The sequence below is a fragment of the Lolium rigidum genome, chromosome 7 (genome assembly GCF_022539505.1).
Source record: "Lolium rigidum isolate FL_2022 chromosome 7, APGP_CSIRO_Lrig_0.1, whole genome shotgun sequence".
In the NCBI taxonomy this organism is placed as follows: Eukaryota; Viridiplantae; Streptophyta; class Magnoliopsida; order Poales; family Poaceae; genus Lolium; species Lolium rigidum.
Genome location: NC_061514.1, coordinates 189,755,555 through 189,772,005, shown reverse-complemented (window position 1 = coordinate 189,772,005; position 16,451 = coordinate 189,755,555). Strand labels below are relative to the sequence as shown.

Here is a 16,451-nt window from a genome sequence, read left to right as displayed (position 1 = left end):
AAACACTCTTTCCTATAATTTAACTTAAGTTGGAGGCACGCTGTACTTTAATCCCACTCTTAAATCCCCTGCTTAGATATGGAGGCATCGAAGGAGTGATCTACAATGCAACTCAAGGTCGAGGAGTCAACAACTACTTTTAAGAGACAAGACCCTGTCAGAAGAGCTAAATACACATCCAACAAGGAGAAAACCTAGATTAGCCATAGAAGGAAACTATCTTCCTAAACTTAGCTCCTATTACGATCTAGGTGAGTCCTTGTATTGAGAAACCTGTAACCTGTTGAGATCAATGAAGAAAGAGACCTAGAGCAGAGTTCTTCCTTGTGTCTTTCTTCTTCTACCTCTGGCTTTGGCTAAGTTCTTGAGAAAAGCATCCGGAAGTTCATCCAATCTAATCAAAAACCCTCACCCGAATCCTCGAGCGCCCATTCGGCCCCAACTTAAGCCATCCTATGGCATCTGTCTGTTCACCACGACGACAGTATATAACCAACCATGCCAACAAAAAAAAGACGAATACAAATCATTTTAGAAAATATGCACACGTCGCCTGCAAAACAAGGCATGATTTATCGGAACAGAAGAGCGACGATGTTTGGAGAGATTCATTTTTAAAATATTTGCCCTAGTTTACTAATTAAAAAAAGAATTGCGCAGTTAATTAACGAGAAACCGGACAAAAACCGAGAAGTTTTTTTTTCTTTGAGAAGGAAGTTGAAACCTCGGGCCCTGCATTAAAACGATGGACATACGATACGCATCTAAGATTTTTTTGTTGTTGCTTTTAGGTTAAAATTAAATTAACCGGCACCATACGAATCCAAAGATGTATTGAGACCATGAAATTATCAGAGCTGGCGACAGAGTGGCGGCAACTAAGAGCATCTCCAGCCATATTCCCCAAAACGTCCTCCAAAACGCGTCGAATTGAGCGTTTGGGGGACGTGTTTCGTTTGTGTCGAGTTTGGGGACGTCGCGACCACAAACAAAATTTCAGAAATTTTAAACTTAACAAGATTCGATTAGATTCGTCCAAACTTACATAGATTCGAACGAATTTTGACTAAATTCAAACTAAACCTAATCTAGAACCACTTGCGGCGGCCGGAGGCGTCGTAGTACTGCTGGAAGTTGTACATCTCGTCGGTGACGATCTCCTGCTTGACGCGCTTGGGGACGGGCTCGTCCTTCACCAAGCCGCTTGGTCCTGCCTCGCCATCGTCGGTGAGGTCCACGAGCGGCTTGCCGGAGTCGCGGATGGACATGGCGATCGCCGTCTCGACATCGCCCCTCTAGGCGTCCTTGTCGTTGAGCGACGCCAAGAACGCCGCCCGCAGACCTGGGCAGTCTTCGGGGTCGTCGCTGCTGGCGATGAGCCGCTGTTGCGCCGCTCGTACTCCGCCAGCAGCGCCGCCTGCGATGCTTCCTCCGGCTTCTCCTTCACCTCCGGCTTCAGGATGAGGAGGCCGCCGCCGCGCCTCCCTTGCTGCCGCCGGCTGCCGCTGCCGCCACGCCTCGTGTTCACGGGCGTCGCCGGCTCCTCCTTGACCTCCCGTTTGGGGACGGTGTAGGGAGCCGAGCGGTACGACGAGGACGACGTCGATCGCGCCGGTCCTGGGGAAGAAGAGTGCGAGGAGGACGAGTATGTCGTCCTCCTCGGCTGCCATTGCGGTGGTCCTCCTCGAGGAGACGGTGGCGGTGACGACGGTGGCGGTGACGACGGCGTCTCCAACCTTGGAGCGCCGTTGCGGATGCCGCGGATGACGTTCTCGAGGGTGCGCCCCGGAACGCCCCAGAACAGGGCGCGGCCATCCTTGTTCCAGTTGTTGGGCCCGCCGAGGAGCCCCTGGGTGCGGTGCATCTCGACGTCGTACTTCGCCTTGAAGTACGTCTTCCACCATGCGTCGTTGTCGTTCGCCGCCCACGTCGGATCATGCTGCTCGGCGGCGGTGAGTTGAGCCCGCCGGGCCCTGATGCCGTCCCTCCATTGCTCCGTGCCCGGCTTCGGCGGCGGCGGGACGCCAATGACGTTCACGGCCATCTTCCGGCCCGCCGGCCGCTTGCGGCCGCATGTCCGGCGGGACTGGATATTGGGCGTGGTACAGCGCCCACGCCTCCGGCACGGTTAGGCTGCCACGGCCGAAGCCGTTCGCGGCGGCGATCTTGCGGGAGGACGAGGTCGACATTGTCTGGAGCGGCGAGGAGAAGATCTGGGAGGGGGGAGGCGGCGACGACGAGAAGGTTTGGGAGCGGTGAGAGATTGTGATGAACCGCAGGGTGTCTTAATGTACATCGGCGGCAGCGGGGTGGTTGCACGCAATAACGCCGGCGTGGACGGCCACGCGGCCATGCACGACGAGACGCGTCCCTGCGTCGCCTGAGAAAATAGGGACGCCATTAACGTCGCTTGATCAAAGGTAGGCGACGGGGTTTTAGGCTTCCGAGCTGCTGATGCGCCCGCGTCGGTTCGCCTCGCTTTTCGTTGTGTCCGGCGTGCCCGGAGCGTCCCGTGTGGGACGGGGACGGGCTCGGGGCACCGGACACCGTATCAAGGTGCGCCGGACAAAAATGGTCTTTGGGGGACGCGGCTGGAATGTTTTTTTTAGTCCGGCGCGCCCCGAATTGCTTTGGTGGACGCTTTGGGGGCTGGAGATGCTCTAAGGGCTTGTTTGGTTATTCGAATCCCGGCGGGTTCCCGGCCTTTTCCCGGGGAGATTTTTCCCCTAGTCCGAAGGTTGGGAATATAATCCCGGTGTTTTGCTCCTGTTTCAGTCTATTCCCGGTCGGGAAAATTTTCCCCGTGAATTTTAGTCCCAACAGCCAAACAAGACCTAAGTGTAAAACAAATAAAGAGCTGCAGAGCCTATATTGCGCAGAAAAAAAAAACAATCTAAAACCTCATATAGCAGCCAATTTTCCAACCCTGGGTCGTGTAATTCCAGCACATTCTGCGACAACAACAACAAGAAGGAAGATCGCCGCCGTTTTATCGAACGCCAGACACGCCAAAACGGAGGTGCACGGACGCTGGGAACTGAACGGAGGGAAGCACATTTTCCGTCGTCTCAGTTGCGTTGCAGGCTCGGGTCACGAGACCATTAAAACGTAACGCTGTGAAGGAGGGAGTAGCTAGCTACGGCGGAGACCGCGATCTGATTCGCTGGGCCTACCTACCTTCTCGCCGGCTGCTGAGTGGGACCCACGCCGTGGAACGCAGCTTTTTCGCGGTGCGAGCGCGCGAGCGTGCGTGGAGGCGAGTGAGGCGCATTGCAGCCCGCGGTTTTGGGGTCCGCGAGGACAGAGAAAAGGGGACCCGAGGCGGCTGCCTCTTGCGTACTGTTGCCCCGTTTTTATTTTTTTGGCGGGTGCGGCTCGGCCAGGATAGCGGGAAAGGGCAAAAAGGTTCGGGCCCCTCTTTTGGCCGCTGTTTCGCGCTGTCAACCCTCTTGTTTGACGTAATTGTGTCGTCTGGTTTTCTTATCTTTTTCCACACCCTTGCTCTATACATAGTGCTACATATTCTGCCACTTTATTTGTCCGCCTCCTGTTCCATGGAAACGAGTATTTAGTTTCCACGTGCCCCCTTCAATGTCTACATGAATATCATACTTCATTTCGATTCATAATAATTGCTTACGAATAAATACATCTAGATATATCTATTTTCAAGCAATTATTTTGAGATTCTTGTATCCTAGTCTAGCACGATACATGAAATAGGGATATAACAATGGAACGGCAGCACAAACTCTATTTTTCAGATGCAGTAGCAGAAACTCAAGTCCTCATCCTCGCGTATCTTCTATTAACCTTTAGTGGGTCTCTCTTTGTCTGTCCATCTATTAGAACCCTTTAGCTCTGCATGAAAATAGACATTGTAAAGTAAGTTGCCCGCTTCGTGTATGCATTCATGCAAATGGTTACTTAGTTTGTAACATTTTGTATAGCCACGTGAGCATATGCATCTAAGGCAAAAAAAAAAATTCTACATCAACACGTATAAAACCATGTCACTGCTCATGACCCAGAGCAATTTATCGTAAGATTTATATTGATCATCTTGCACACCGAGATAATTCATACTAATTAATTCAACTCGTCGTCTTTTTTACATATATAATAGGTTCATGGCTCTACCCATATGTGATCTTAATTTTGAGTTTCCCTGCACATGCACAAATCTTAGCATTTCGACGACACATGGTGTTGACTCAGGCATAAGAAAAATATCAAGTGGCTAACATTCAGCGAAACCACACATATATTGAGTTTGGGACTTAGGTAGTCATGACAACTCGATCAAGGGTGTAACTTCAAATTCCAATGAGGAGATTGACGCCAATTATATGAAAGATGGCTAGTGAAAGGCATCCAATTTGCTATCCTGAAGATGAGCATGTTCGGTTGTTATCGTCCATAGTTTGTCACACTCAATTTTTCTATTTTTGTAGCCCTCATGTTGTAGATTTGACTTTTAGACTTCAAATGGATTCTGTTAACCATGCTTTGCTTAATTAAGCTTACACGTGGCAGAACCAATATTTAACCAAACAAGCGTTATATATGAATAAAAATAGCCTTTGTCCGCTGTTCAAACAAAGCAATTGACAAGTCGCAGCTCCAGAGACAAACATGGAACTCAGACACTCCAAAACATCAAAAGGTCCAAACACAGACTAAAATCTCTTGCGAGGACCATAACGTAAAATCCCACAACGAAATAGTACCGCCGGCCGCCGGGAGAAAAACAAAACCTCTTCATTGCGCCAAACATAGAGAAAAGACGGTCCCATTCCCCACTGTCCCTCCGCCACTGCAGCCGCCACCACTACTCCCCTCTTCCCCCTCCACTCCACTCTCCCCTTCTTCCACTCCTCTCAGCAGCCGCTCTCCCATCCCCGGCTGCTAGGGTTAGGGTTCCGCATTCGCCCTCCAACCCCCGGCTCCCGCTCAGCCCCACCGCATTGCCCTGCCTTCCCTTCCCCGCAACCCAGCTCAGCGCAATCATTCCCCGAGCTGCCCCGTGTGCCGGTGCCGGCGGTTTGCCTCAGACCAAGAACGACCCTTCCATCTCATTTCCGCGGTAAGGAGGTGCGTATGCAGTCGCTGCTAGTTCTCGTTGCCTGGTTGCCCTGCATTAGGGATTGTGTTTTTTCACTTTCTTGGATGGGTAAAGTGTTCCTGACTTTCTGTTGCTTTTGAGCCGTGTTCATGGCCGAAATCTTGGTGGTGGCTGCGGTTACAATGGGCGGAGCTTAGCGCTTTAAGTTCTAGTAGTACCTGCATTATTGGAGGTTAAAAGCCCAGGGTTTTTATCAACTGTCCTTGTGTTCCTTTTTCTTGGTAGCAAGCGTTTTTTCTCCTACTTGGATGCTCAAGATTCGGTTTCTACTGCATTCTGGAAGCAGGAATCTGTGGCTAACTTGCTATTCCCGTGCTCATTTCAGGTCCCAAGGACTTAATCTGTTGGTTTTTTCTTTGGGACGCAGTGCAGATCAAGCTGAAAGGGACAAGTCTGTGGCTACCAGTACCTGTGTGGTGGTAGGTACACTCCATCTTGCTCCGGCAAATGCCTCAGGTGCAGCGTTCCTGAGGCCTGCCAGTTTCCAATCTTCTCCGAGGAGGAGCGGCGATGGGGATTGTTGGGGGACTTCTGTTCCTGCTCTTGCTGGTGGCGGCCCCTGCATTCGGCCAGCTGCCGTCGCAGGACATCCTCGCGCTCCTCGCCTTCAAGAAGGGAATCACGCATGACCCTGCCGGCTTCGTCACCGACTCCTGGAACGACGAGTCCATCGACTTCAACGGCTGCCCGGCCTCCTGGAACGGCGTCGTGTGCAACGGTGCCAGCGTGGCTGGAGTCGTGCTCGACGGGCACCGGATCTCGGGTGTCGCCGATCTCTCCGTGTTTGTCAACCTCACCATGCTCGTCAAGCTCTCCATGGCCAATAACAATCTCTCCGGGAGCCTCCCCAGCAATGTGGGTAGCCTCAAGAGCTTGAAGTTCCTGGACATCTCCAACAACCGGTTCTCAGGCTCAATCCCTGACGGCATTGGCAGCCTCCGGAGCCTGCAGAACATGTCGCTTGCCGGGAACAACTTGTCAGGTGCCCTGCCTGAGTCCATCGACGGGCTTGCGTCGCTTCAGTCGCTGGATGTGAGCGGCAACACTTTATCCGGCCCGTTGCCGGTGGCTTTGAAGAGCCTCCGCAGCATGGTGGCTCTGAACCTCTCACACAATGCCTTCACAAAGGGAATTCCTGCTGGGCTTGGTCTCCTTGTGAACCTCCAGTCTGTGGATCTGAGCTGGAACCAATTGGATGGTGGTGTTGATTGGAAGTTCTTGATCGAGTCAACTGTTGCTCATGTTGACTTCAGTGGGAACTTGCTCACCAGTACCACCCCCAAAGAACTCAAGTTTCTCGCAGACATTTCAGAGACAGTTCTATATCTCAACCTTAGCAACAACAAGTTGACTGGGTCATTGATAGATGGAGTTGAGCTCTCAACTTTTGGAAGATTGAAGGTGCTTGATCTCAGCAGTAACGAGTTGTCTGGAGACCTCCCAGGGTTCAATTATGTTTACGATCTCGAGGTTTTGCGCCTTGCAAACAATGGATTCACTGGGTTTGTACCTAGTGGACTTCTCAAGGGAGATTCTCTGGTGTTGAAGGAGCTGGACCTAAGTGCAAATAACCTGACAGGTATAAGCTCTAGTTAAGAATTTGTTGTTTTTAATCCTCTTGCTATTTCAGTTTATGCATGCCATGCAGTGCTTCTGGAAGTTTGATCCATTTATTTACAGCTTGTGTGAAACTTTGTCTTTTTATTTTGCCCTTGGTTTCTTTCTTTCTTTCTTTCTTCATGTCAGCTGATTTTTTATGCTAGATATGATCTGGGCTGATCCATGGTTGACTTTAGTACCAGCGTACCTCATTTGGAATCTTGCCTCATGTAATTATATATTTTGAATTGTCTGTTCAGATTCAAATTTCTAAGCGCAAATCATTGCACATATTGCTGCCTATTGTGGCATTGCTTACAAACTCCGTTGATTTTCTCTAATGTAACAACTTGACTGGGGATTGCTTGCTGGATATAGTTTGGGCACTCGGAGCCATGTTTTTGCAGAGATATGCATCCCATTGGCTTCATCGGGAGTTTTTGATACACCATAGCAGTAGAGACAAGATAGAGAAGTTATGTTTAGTGAAATTACTTAGGATATGCATTTCGTGCAGAATATCAAAGCTCTTCGATTGCTCATAATTATGCACATAGTTTTTGACATGCTGAGAATCAGGCTAGTCAGGCATATATATATCCTGAAAGAGAGATGAAGCGGGATAACCCAACAAGCCCTATGGTTTTGTTTAAGTTAACATCAATATGAATTTCTGTTGTCAGTACCTATTGCATAGTAGCATGCATTTGTATTTGTTGATTTTGTTACATTAATCTTCTGCTGGACTAATTTTCTACAAATGTTGTGCTTCATTCACCATTCTTTCTAGTTTGTTTACCATTGTAAGGCAGCGTGTGTTGTTGGCTTTAACTATTGTGGACCTTTCTAACATCAGCTAGTATTAATAGGAAGCAACCAATTGTGTACACAGGGTATGATGATAACTAGCTGCATACAAATGGGTGTTGTGCGGTCCATTTCATAAGTATGGCATGGTCACCTGGTGCCTTGCAGATCTGCATCTTATGTGAAATCGTCTTTCCTAGATTATCAGTATTAGGAAGAGGAGGAAAAATACGCATGCATCATTAGCTGCATTTCTACTTTCCTAGCATGGAAATTGTCTACGATGACAATCTGTCAGTATCAGCCGATTAGTTTCTGGGTGTTAGTTTTTTTTCTACTAATTGTAGTTCTCTGTGCTCTGCAGGACATATCAATATGATCACATCGACTACCTTGCAAATCCTTAATCTGTCCTCAAATGCTCTTTTTGGGGATCTTCCATTGCTTGCTGGAAGCTGCACTGTGTTAGATCTGTCAAATAACCAGTTTAGAGGAAATTTATCAGTTTTTACAAAATGGAGCAATGACTTGGAATATGTTGACCTTAGCCAGAACAATCTAACTGGAACTATTCCAGATGTGAGCTCTCAGTTCCTTCGCCTGAACTACCTAAATCTTTCTCATAATTCTCTAGCTGACACCATTCCTGGAGCTGTTGTTCAGTATCCCAAGCTTACTGTCCTTGACCTCAGCTCCAATCAGTTCAGTGGTCCTATTCCTACCAATCTGCTCACGTCCTCCATGCTGCATGAGCTCTACATGCAAGATAACATGCTTACTGGTGGCATATCTTTCCCAGGATCGACGTCCAAAAACTTCAGCCTTCAAGTGCTTGATATCTCTGGAAACCATTTTAGTGGCAGCCTCCCTGATGATATAGTCTCCCTGTCTGGCCTCCATGTTCTTGACGTATCTTCAAACAACTTCTCTGGTCCTTTGCCAGTTACTGTCACTAAACTTGCAGCACTTACAGCTCTTGACATATCAACAAACCAGTTCACTGGGCCACTGCCTGAGGCACTTCCAGATACTCTGCAGTCCCTCAACGCCTCTTATAATGACCTATCTGGCATTGTGCCTGTGAACTTGAGAAAGTTTCCAGAATCTTCTTTCCATCCCGGAAACTCAAGATTGGAGTATCCTGCTAGCTCATCTGGATCTGGAGATTCCCAATCTGGTTCAGGTGGCAAATCGCTCAGTACAGCTGCTAAAATAGCACTTGTTGCAGCCAGTGTCGTCGTTGTTGTCATCCTTATCCTTATTGCTATTGTGTGCCACTACAAGCGGATCTCACGGCAGTTCCCTAGCTCAGAAAAGGTCACTGACAAGAATCTTCACAGGGCCACTAAAGACATTGAGAGTATGAAAAGAAAAGATAACAAAGGTAGTTCGGAGGTCTCGGCAGAGGATCTTGGTGCTCCTCGAAAGGGCTCTGCATCTGAAGCACTGAGCCAAGAAGAGAAGCTGTCTGCTGTGGGGGGATTTTCACCATCCAAGGGGAGCCGCTTCTCTTGGTCACCAGATTCTGGAGAGGCGTATGCACAGGAAGGTCTAGCACGGTTGGATGTCAGATCACCTGACAGGCTAGCAGGGGACCTGCACTTCCTGGATGAAACAATCACACTGACACCGGAGGAACTGTCAAGGGCGCCAGCTGAAGTACTTGGGAGGAGCAGTCATGGAACTTCATACAGGGCAACATTGGAAAATGGTGTATTCTTGACAGTGAAGTGGCTGAGAGAAGGTGTTGCGAGGCCCAAGAAAGAGTTTACAAAAGAGGCCAAAAAGTTTGCGAACATCCGGCATCCTAATGTGGTTGGCTTGCGTGGATACTACTGGGGCCCAACACCACATGAGAAACTGATCTTGTCAGATTATGTTTCTCCAGGAAGTCTTGCTAGCTTTTTGTACGGTAATGTCTCAATTCACTGATTTCAAATTTCCGCAGATGCATTAATCTGATAAATAGTTCGCGCACACAAACCTCATTCTGTATACTTATCCAGCCATTAATTCAACTGTCATATATCTATGTATCTGAGCAGATCGACCGGGAAGGAGAGGTCCTCCACTGACCTGGGCCCAGCGGCTCAAGATTGCGGTTGATGTGGCACGCGGCCTGAATTATCTCCATTTTGACCGTGCAATGCCTCATGGGAACCTCAAGGCCACCAACATCTTGCTGGACGGTCTTGACCTCAATGCTCGTGTTGCTGACTACTGCCTGCACCGCCTGATGACCCAGGCTGGTGTTGTCGAGCAGATCCTTGACCTAGGCGTGCTGGGCTACCGTGCCCCGGAGCTGGCGGCATCCAAGAAGCCATCCCCCTCGTTCAAGTCTGACGTCTATGCCTTTGGTGTTGCCCTGCTAGAGCTCCTGACAGGCAGGTGCGCGGGTGATGTCATCTCAGGGTCTGAAGGCAGTGTCGACCTCACTGACTGGGTCCGGCTGCGGGTGGCGGAAGGTCGGGGATCGGAGTGCTTTGACCCAGCCATGGCTTCGGATTCGGAGAACCCGCAAGCAGTGAAGGGCATGAAGGAGGTGCTGGGCATTGCGTTGAGATGCATCCTACCGGTCTCCGAAAGGCCTGGGATCAAGTCTGTGTATGAGGATCTTTCATCAATCTAGCTAGCCGCCATCATTCTGTAGCTTTAGAATTGGATAATAGTCATAATACTCGTGTGTTTTAGCTTGTGCCTGAAACTCTAGTGATTCTCTAGGGAAATGCATGCAACTGTATGGCATCAACTTGATGCCTGCAAGTTCAGATGGCGTGTCTCATTGGTTACTGTTGCAGCATTGTACTTACATACATTGTTCTAATGGAATCTGCTTTTCCAAGCAGATTGGTCAAATTTGGAGGGCAGTCGTCTTTTGAAATCTGCAATTTACATCAACTTTCACTGAGTCGTCAAGTGTGCTGATCAATAAATCACTCTCATAGCTTCTTATATGTCTGCAGTTCACCCAGCAACCTGTGCAAATGTGACAGCAGTGCTTACCAATTCTAGAAAACTAGAACAAGCAAACACACAGTTTATTTATTTTCTACCGAGTGGAAAAAAGAAAAAATTTCTTTTAAAGGGGATGAAAATGCACAAACAGGAGTCACAATCCGAGCTAGGCTTGCTTAGGCTTGGATGTTTCTTCACTCAATTTCAATGAAACCATTTGCATACGAAGAGGAAAGACTCACGCCTAAGGTGCAATGAAAAATGTTACCCTCCAATCTCAGCCTATGCATTGTTCAGATTCAGTACAAAAGCAACCATCATGTATAACACACTAGATAAGGATACCAATTGGTATAAACTATTACAGAAGGCATAATTTATAGGGCAGCGCCCTAATCTGTCATTTGAAATCTGCGTTTACTTCAAAACTACCACCGAAATGTGAATATTGATACTGCTGCCAAGTGTGCTGATCAATACATCACTGTCATAGATCCATGTAGCAACCTCCACATTGATGTGACAGCGGTGCATATCAATTCTAAAATGCTAAACAGTTACTGGACAGCTTCTTTTTTATTTGAGTGCAAGAAAAAGGAAATTTTCTTTTAGAGGGAATGAAAAGACACAAGTAAGGAGTCACAACCTGCGGCCAGCTTGCTTAGGCCTTGGATGTTTCTTCACTCGATTGCAGTGAACCATTTCCAGACGAAGAGGGAAGACTCACGCCTAAGATGCAATGAAAAATGTAACCCTCCAAACAGGCTGTGCATTGTTCAGATTCAATCAAAACCAAACATAATGCATAACATCCTAGATAAGGATACCAAATGGCATAACCACTATTCCAAGAGAAACACGTCTTTTTTCAGCACAGATCTCCAAGGTGTTACATATCTATATTCTATTGCATAGAGAGATTACGGCAATAATAGCTATTTTATCAGTTGGCTTTATCTTGCTTCCCCTGCAGGTTCTAAAACGCAACAATGGCACACAAAGACTATGAAAACAGTCAAAATACAACTTCACTACACTAAATAACAGCTCAAGCATAGTCATCTGGCTACTCAGTTCTACGGGAAAAAAAGCAGCGGCAAACTCCACGGTCCTCTAGTCGAGATCTTTGCTAGCATCAGCAGAAGCCTTCCCACGAACACACTATTACAGCGGAAAACAGTTGAATGTTACTACTATTCTGCCACTTCAAATACCCGCTTGGCCTAGTCATCTGTCAGCTCCTCGAATCTAGATCTTTGCCAGTATCAGCAGAAGCCCTCCCACAAGGCAAACAGCGGCACCCACTTTTGCAACCTTCTTTACCTCCTCCACCTGCTCCATGGTGGATCTTCCCAATTCAAGATACTGCCTTCAAAAATAGACAAAGAGAGATACATATGTTTGGGTCAACACAAGTTATTAAAAATGACAAAAATAAATTTCTTGTTATACCAAATAAGAAAAAGGTTGTTGATCCTTTACCTGAAAGCAATTTCATAGTCCTCAACTTCCTTACGTAGCATTTCAACTTGTTCACCACCCAAACGAGTGTTAGCCTCCAGAATGGCACAATCTTTGTTAATACCAACTGCCATATTTTCTGCTTTGGTCAAATCTTCTTTCATGTCAAGTAGTTTGGCAATAAAATCTTGCATATTACGTGTTTTCTCACAATCATCTCGCATATTTTTTTAGTTTGGCAATAAGTTCCCTGTTGTCATCAAGCCGTTTGCTAAGCAAACTACGAGCAACTATACCATCATGGTTCACTTTCCGTAACTTCTCCATATGCTCATCAATATTCTTTCTCATGGCTTGCAATGACTTCTTACGATCTATGAGATCCTTCAGTTTATCCAGCAACGACTTTGTACTGTCATTCATGGTACTTGGAACAGTTTTGCAGCAGTGCGGTTCACCCTACAGTTTAATCAACTTCAGTAAAAGAAAAACAGTAGATGATACATCAATGTCAAATGTAAACCACTAAAAGTCTAAAACCAAGTTAACACAAGCAACAACACTTTAATCAGTATTAACTTCATATTTCTGCTTTCATAGGAAACCAGACAACTAGAATTGGATTAAAGCGATTAATCAGGTATAAGTAATTCTCTAGTTGGCCTAGAAAGGCTCAGTACAAACGAGAGTAGCGCCATTGAATCCAGCGAACATGATGTGGCCATGTGGGCAATGTCCGTTGAACTGTTTAATCGATCGTATCGCACTGTGCTGTAAACTGGCACGACATGTTTGCAGAGTGCTCTCGCTGAATCATGCTACTCTAGTTGAAGCACAATCATAGAGTTGAGGAAAAGGATCAGCAATTCTAAAGGTACATACTTGCCAACCGAGGCAAAAATTCAAGAGTTCTCGACCGTGTGTTATGGTCCAGCGCAGGCATCAGGTTGCAGTCTTGCAGATCAAACAAACAGTCAAATCAAGGCAGCGTCGCATAAGCAGAGAGGAAGGGATTCAGAGTCCAAACCGACAAATGTTCACCCCTTTTCATGGTTGATTGAATTGAGAGCTCGAAATAAAAGCAAGGAGATCAAATCTTCCAACCCCAACTCCTTCTAACCCCCCGAGCTCGGGAAAGCGGTCGGCAATTTCGTTGGATTCAGCAGGGTCGGAAACCCCTTTTCAGTTTTCAAGCTCATGACGAAGATTATACCTTTGGAGTTGGAGGAGCCTTCCTTGGAGTAACCTCCCTCAAACGGGGAGGCGGCAGGGGCGCACCGGGCGCTTCGGGGAGGCTGGCGGCGGCCGCCGCGGCGGCCTGGAGGGAGAAGCGAAGTTAGTGCGCCCAATCGAGGGGAGGGTTTAAGCAAAATCAAGCAGCGAAACTATCCCCATCTTACCTTGGAGTACGGCGCGGGGAGCAGAGAGCGCATCATCGGAGAGGTCCGCGCTGCCGCGGGCTGGCGGAGCAGGAGGCGGAGGGCCGCGGCCATGATCGCCGCTGCGCGGAGGCGCCGACCGCCGAGGGTTTGCGTGGCGTCCGTTTCAGGCACAGTGTACCCAAGTCCTTATTGGTCGATTCCTCTCAAGAGTTGAGTTGGAATAGAATTGCCAAATCGACTTTCCTCGCGAGGATTTCACAAAGATTTCAGGGTGTTTTAGGGGTTTTGGTAATAAGGGCAAAACCCTAGCAGAACCTCTAAAAGCATCTCTAGCTCTTCTCCCATGAAAATTCGAAAGATGCATCTCTACTTATACATACTTTGATGAGAGACAAAGAGCAATGGGGTGCATATGCTCCCTTTATCTTAAATGTATTTAAAACGTATTTTATTCAAAAGTTCCATAACAAATGTTGCATAGACATCAGCACAACTTATGTGTGCATCATGTCACGGAAAATTGACTATTTGTGTGATCTACATGAAGAGATAATTTCGGTTGTAAAACAAGGGTTTGCATGAGATTTCTTTTTTGTATTTTTAACGCATAGCACAATAGTTTGGATTTTTCGCGAAAATTTAAATGCGCATATAGAATGTCGATACGTACCTAGAGCTGACGGGTGGGGAATGTTTTCATATTTTTTTCATATTTTGAAATTAGTTTTAGGGCGAAGGAAACATATGCTCTCAGATTTGAGTGATGTTGAGATGTATTTTTCATCAAAGATGCATTTCTTGGACCTGAGATTAAAAGCGAATTTTCGCTAAAATAAAGGTGAGTGATGTTGTAACTCCCGGATGCATATGCTCCCTTTTAATTTGAAATGCATCTCTTATACATTTTGAATATCAAAAAAATTCCAAATGGAAAATCCATGTGTACATCTTCATCATACTACATGCGTACAAAGTGTTTCCATGAAAAAAACAGATTATCTTTTGAGCTGTACAAAAAGACAAAATTTGGTGCTAAAAATAAGGTTGCGTTTGGCAACACCTTTTTTTTTTAAGTATTCTAAGATTACTTTTGTTTCTGAAAATACCATGGTATTGGGTTTCAGCAAAAGAAAATATAGTTTTATATACTTTGTCTTTTCACAAAACTGCACAAAACTAGTTTTGCAGTATAGACACCTCTTTTTCCGAAACTGAAGTATTGGCTGCCTATACAGAAAATACTGCAGTTTTACACTACTTTGGTTTTATAAAAACTTTGATGCCAAACTGGCTCAAAGGCTTTTCGTGAGACTTGTTTTGTCTTTTTACATCAACAACAAAAAAACATCGGTTTATTGGTGAAACTTATGAACTCACATAGTTTGTCTAAAGGTTTCAGGGTGTTTTACGGGTTGTTTGTAAAAGAAGAGAGGTGTTTTACGGGTTTTGATAATAAGGGCAAAACCCTAGCAGAACCTCTAAAAGCATCTCTAGCTCTCTCTTATACATACTTTGATGAGAGACAAAGAGCAATGGGGTGTATATGCTCCCTTTATCTTAAATGTATTTAAAACGTATCTTAAAAAGTTCAAAAGTTCCATACCAAATGTTGCATAGACATCATCACAACTTATGTGTGCATCATGTCGTGGAAAATTGACTATTTGTGTGATCTACATAAAGAGATAATTTCAGTTGTAAAACAAGGGTTTGCATGAGATATTTTTTTTTTGTATTTTTAACGCATAGCACAATAGTTTGGATGTTTCGCGAATTATTTCTGGTCGGGCTATTACTTCAACTGCGTCCGCTACAATGACTATTTATGACTGCTCAATTACTTCGACTGCGTCTACCATGCGACCTGCCTCCACATTGGCCTCGCCGCAGCCGAGCTAAGTGTTCATCTTCCTTTCGCCACACCGGACGCTCGGGGAAGCGCCATTACATCGTTACCGCCAGTACTCTCGATTACTCGATGGATCTATCTTCTTCGACTCTGGATATATCTTCTCCTGATGCACTCCCGGGTCAATGGCTTCATCATCTATGGTTATCAATTTATATCATCTTGCATAAATGACCCGATGCACTCCCGGGCCGGTGGCTTCATCATCTATGGTTATTAATTTATATCATCTTACATAAATGATCTGATGCACTCCCGGGTCGGTGGCTTCATCATCCATGGTTATCAATGGATATCATCTTATATATATGACCCGATGCACTCCCAGGTCGGTGGCCTTATCATCTATGGTTTTCAATGGATTTATCTTCTATGGATATGTATATATGGATCTGATACACTTTCAATAGCGCTGGAATTATTTGGGGGCTCCTAGAAGATCTTCGACTATTATGTCTACTCCCATCGGGAGCGCTGGTTCGCTGGAATTCAAGCAAACATGAAGACTCTTTATACTATCAATGATTTCATCAAGGCACATGCGAGTGTTGCGCGCAATTGATGAAAATCTTTATCGGTTACTACCTCTCCCACAGGGAGCTCTAGTTATCAACGTATTATGACTTACCCGGCAATACTCGGGGGTTACAAGGTTTATTTCGTCGGTTACTACTACTCCCATCGGGAGCTATGGTTATTGGCATACCACAGCTTACCCGGCAATACTCGAGGGCTGCAAGATCTATTATGATTTTTCACCAAAAGCCTTAGGGAACATGCGAGTGCTGCAATTGGTGGAAGCAATAAAAAAATGAAAGGCTCACGCCAGTGCACTGGGTTACGAAGCCAAAGAGGCGCATGGTTCCTTCGTTTACTCGGGGGCTGTCGCTATTACATACAAACTTACGAACGGTCCTGCAGATGTGTTTGCGATTACTACAGGGTCGTCGAACGAGCTAACTGACTTGATCCCTCAGTTGCCTTCGACAGACAAAATATATTACTGGGCTCACGGTCCCTCGAATCCTCTTCGACAGACAAAAGATTCGAATGGGCTCACGGTCCCTTGACCCCACTTCGACCGACGAAAGATTCGACTGGGCTCACGATCCCTTGACTCCTCTTCGCCAGACAAAAGATTCGACTAGGCTCACGGTCCCTCGACTTCTCTTCGATAAACTGTAATATCCCAGGTTTAGAGGCAACAAAATGA

The 16,451-nt window shown here is 46.4% G+C and overlaps 2 protein-coding genes across 2 annotated transcripts; one reads left to right on the top strand and one right to left on the bottom strand.

Annotated features, from left to right (window-relative positions):
• Positions 1-5,635: 5,635 nt before the first annotated feature.
• Positions 5,636-10,160, top strand: LOC124669746 (LRR receptor-like serine/threonine-protein kinase GHR1). Its single transcript, XM_047206300.1, has 3 exons — positions 5,636-6,704; positions 7,896-9,443; positions 9,577-10,160. Exons 1-3 carry the CDS (start codon positions 5,636-5,638, stop codon positions 10,158-10,160), a joined length of 3,201 nt encoding a protein of 1,066 aa, XP_047062256.1.
• A 1,325-nt stretch (positions 10,161-11,485) lies between these two features.
• On the bottom strand, positions 11,486-13,440 carry LOC124669133. The gene is made up of 4 exons (XM_047205819.1): positions 13,348-13,440; positions 13,161-13,265; positions 11,969-12,406; positions 11,486-11,855 (listed from the first exon to the last, which is right to left on the bottom strand). Exons 1-3 carry the CDS (start codon positions 13,438-13,440, stop codon positions 12,161-12,163), a joined length of 444 nt encoding a protein of 147 aa, XP_047061775.1. The 3' UTR covers positions 11,486-11,855; positions 11,969-12,160.
• Between the last annotated feature and the right edge of the window lie 3,011 nt (positions 13,441-16,451).

Coding starts and splice junctions, on each gene's coding strand:
- LOC124669746 (XM_047206300.1), top strand. CDS start 5,636: ATGGGGATTGTTGGGGGACTTCTGTTCCTGCTCTTGCTGGTGGCGGCC. Junction 6,705..7,895: donor AAGTGCAAATAACCTGACAG/GTATAAGCTCTA, acceptor TGTGCTCTGCAG/GACATATCAATATGATCACA. Junction 9,444..9,576: donor TCTTGCTAGCTTTTTGTACG/GTAATGTCTCAA, acceptor GTATCTGAGCAG/ATCGACCGGGAAGGAGAGGT.
- LOC124669133 (XM_047205819.1), bottom strand. CDS start 13,440: ATGGCCGCGGCCCTCCGCCTCCTGCTCCGCCAGCCCGCGGCAGCGCGG. Junction 13,266..13,347: donor TCCCCGCGCCGTACTCCAAG/GTAAGATGGGGA, acceptor TTCTCCCTCCAG/GCCGCCGCGGCGGCCGCCGC. Junction 12,407..13,160: donor AGGCTCCTCCAACTCCAAAG/GTATAATCTTCG, acceptor ATTAAACTGTAG/GGTGAACCGCACTGCTGCAA.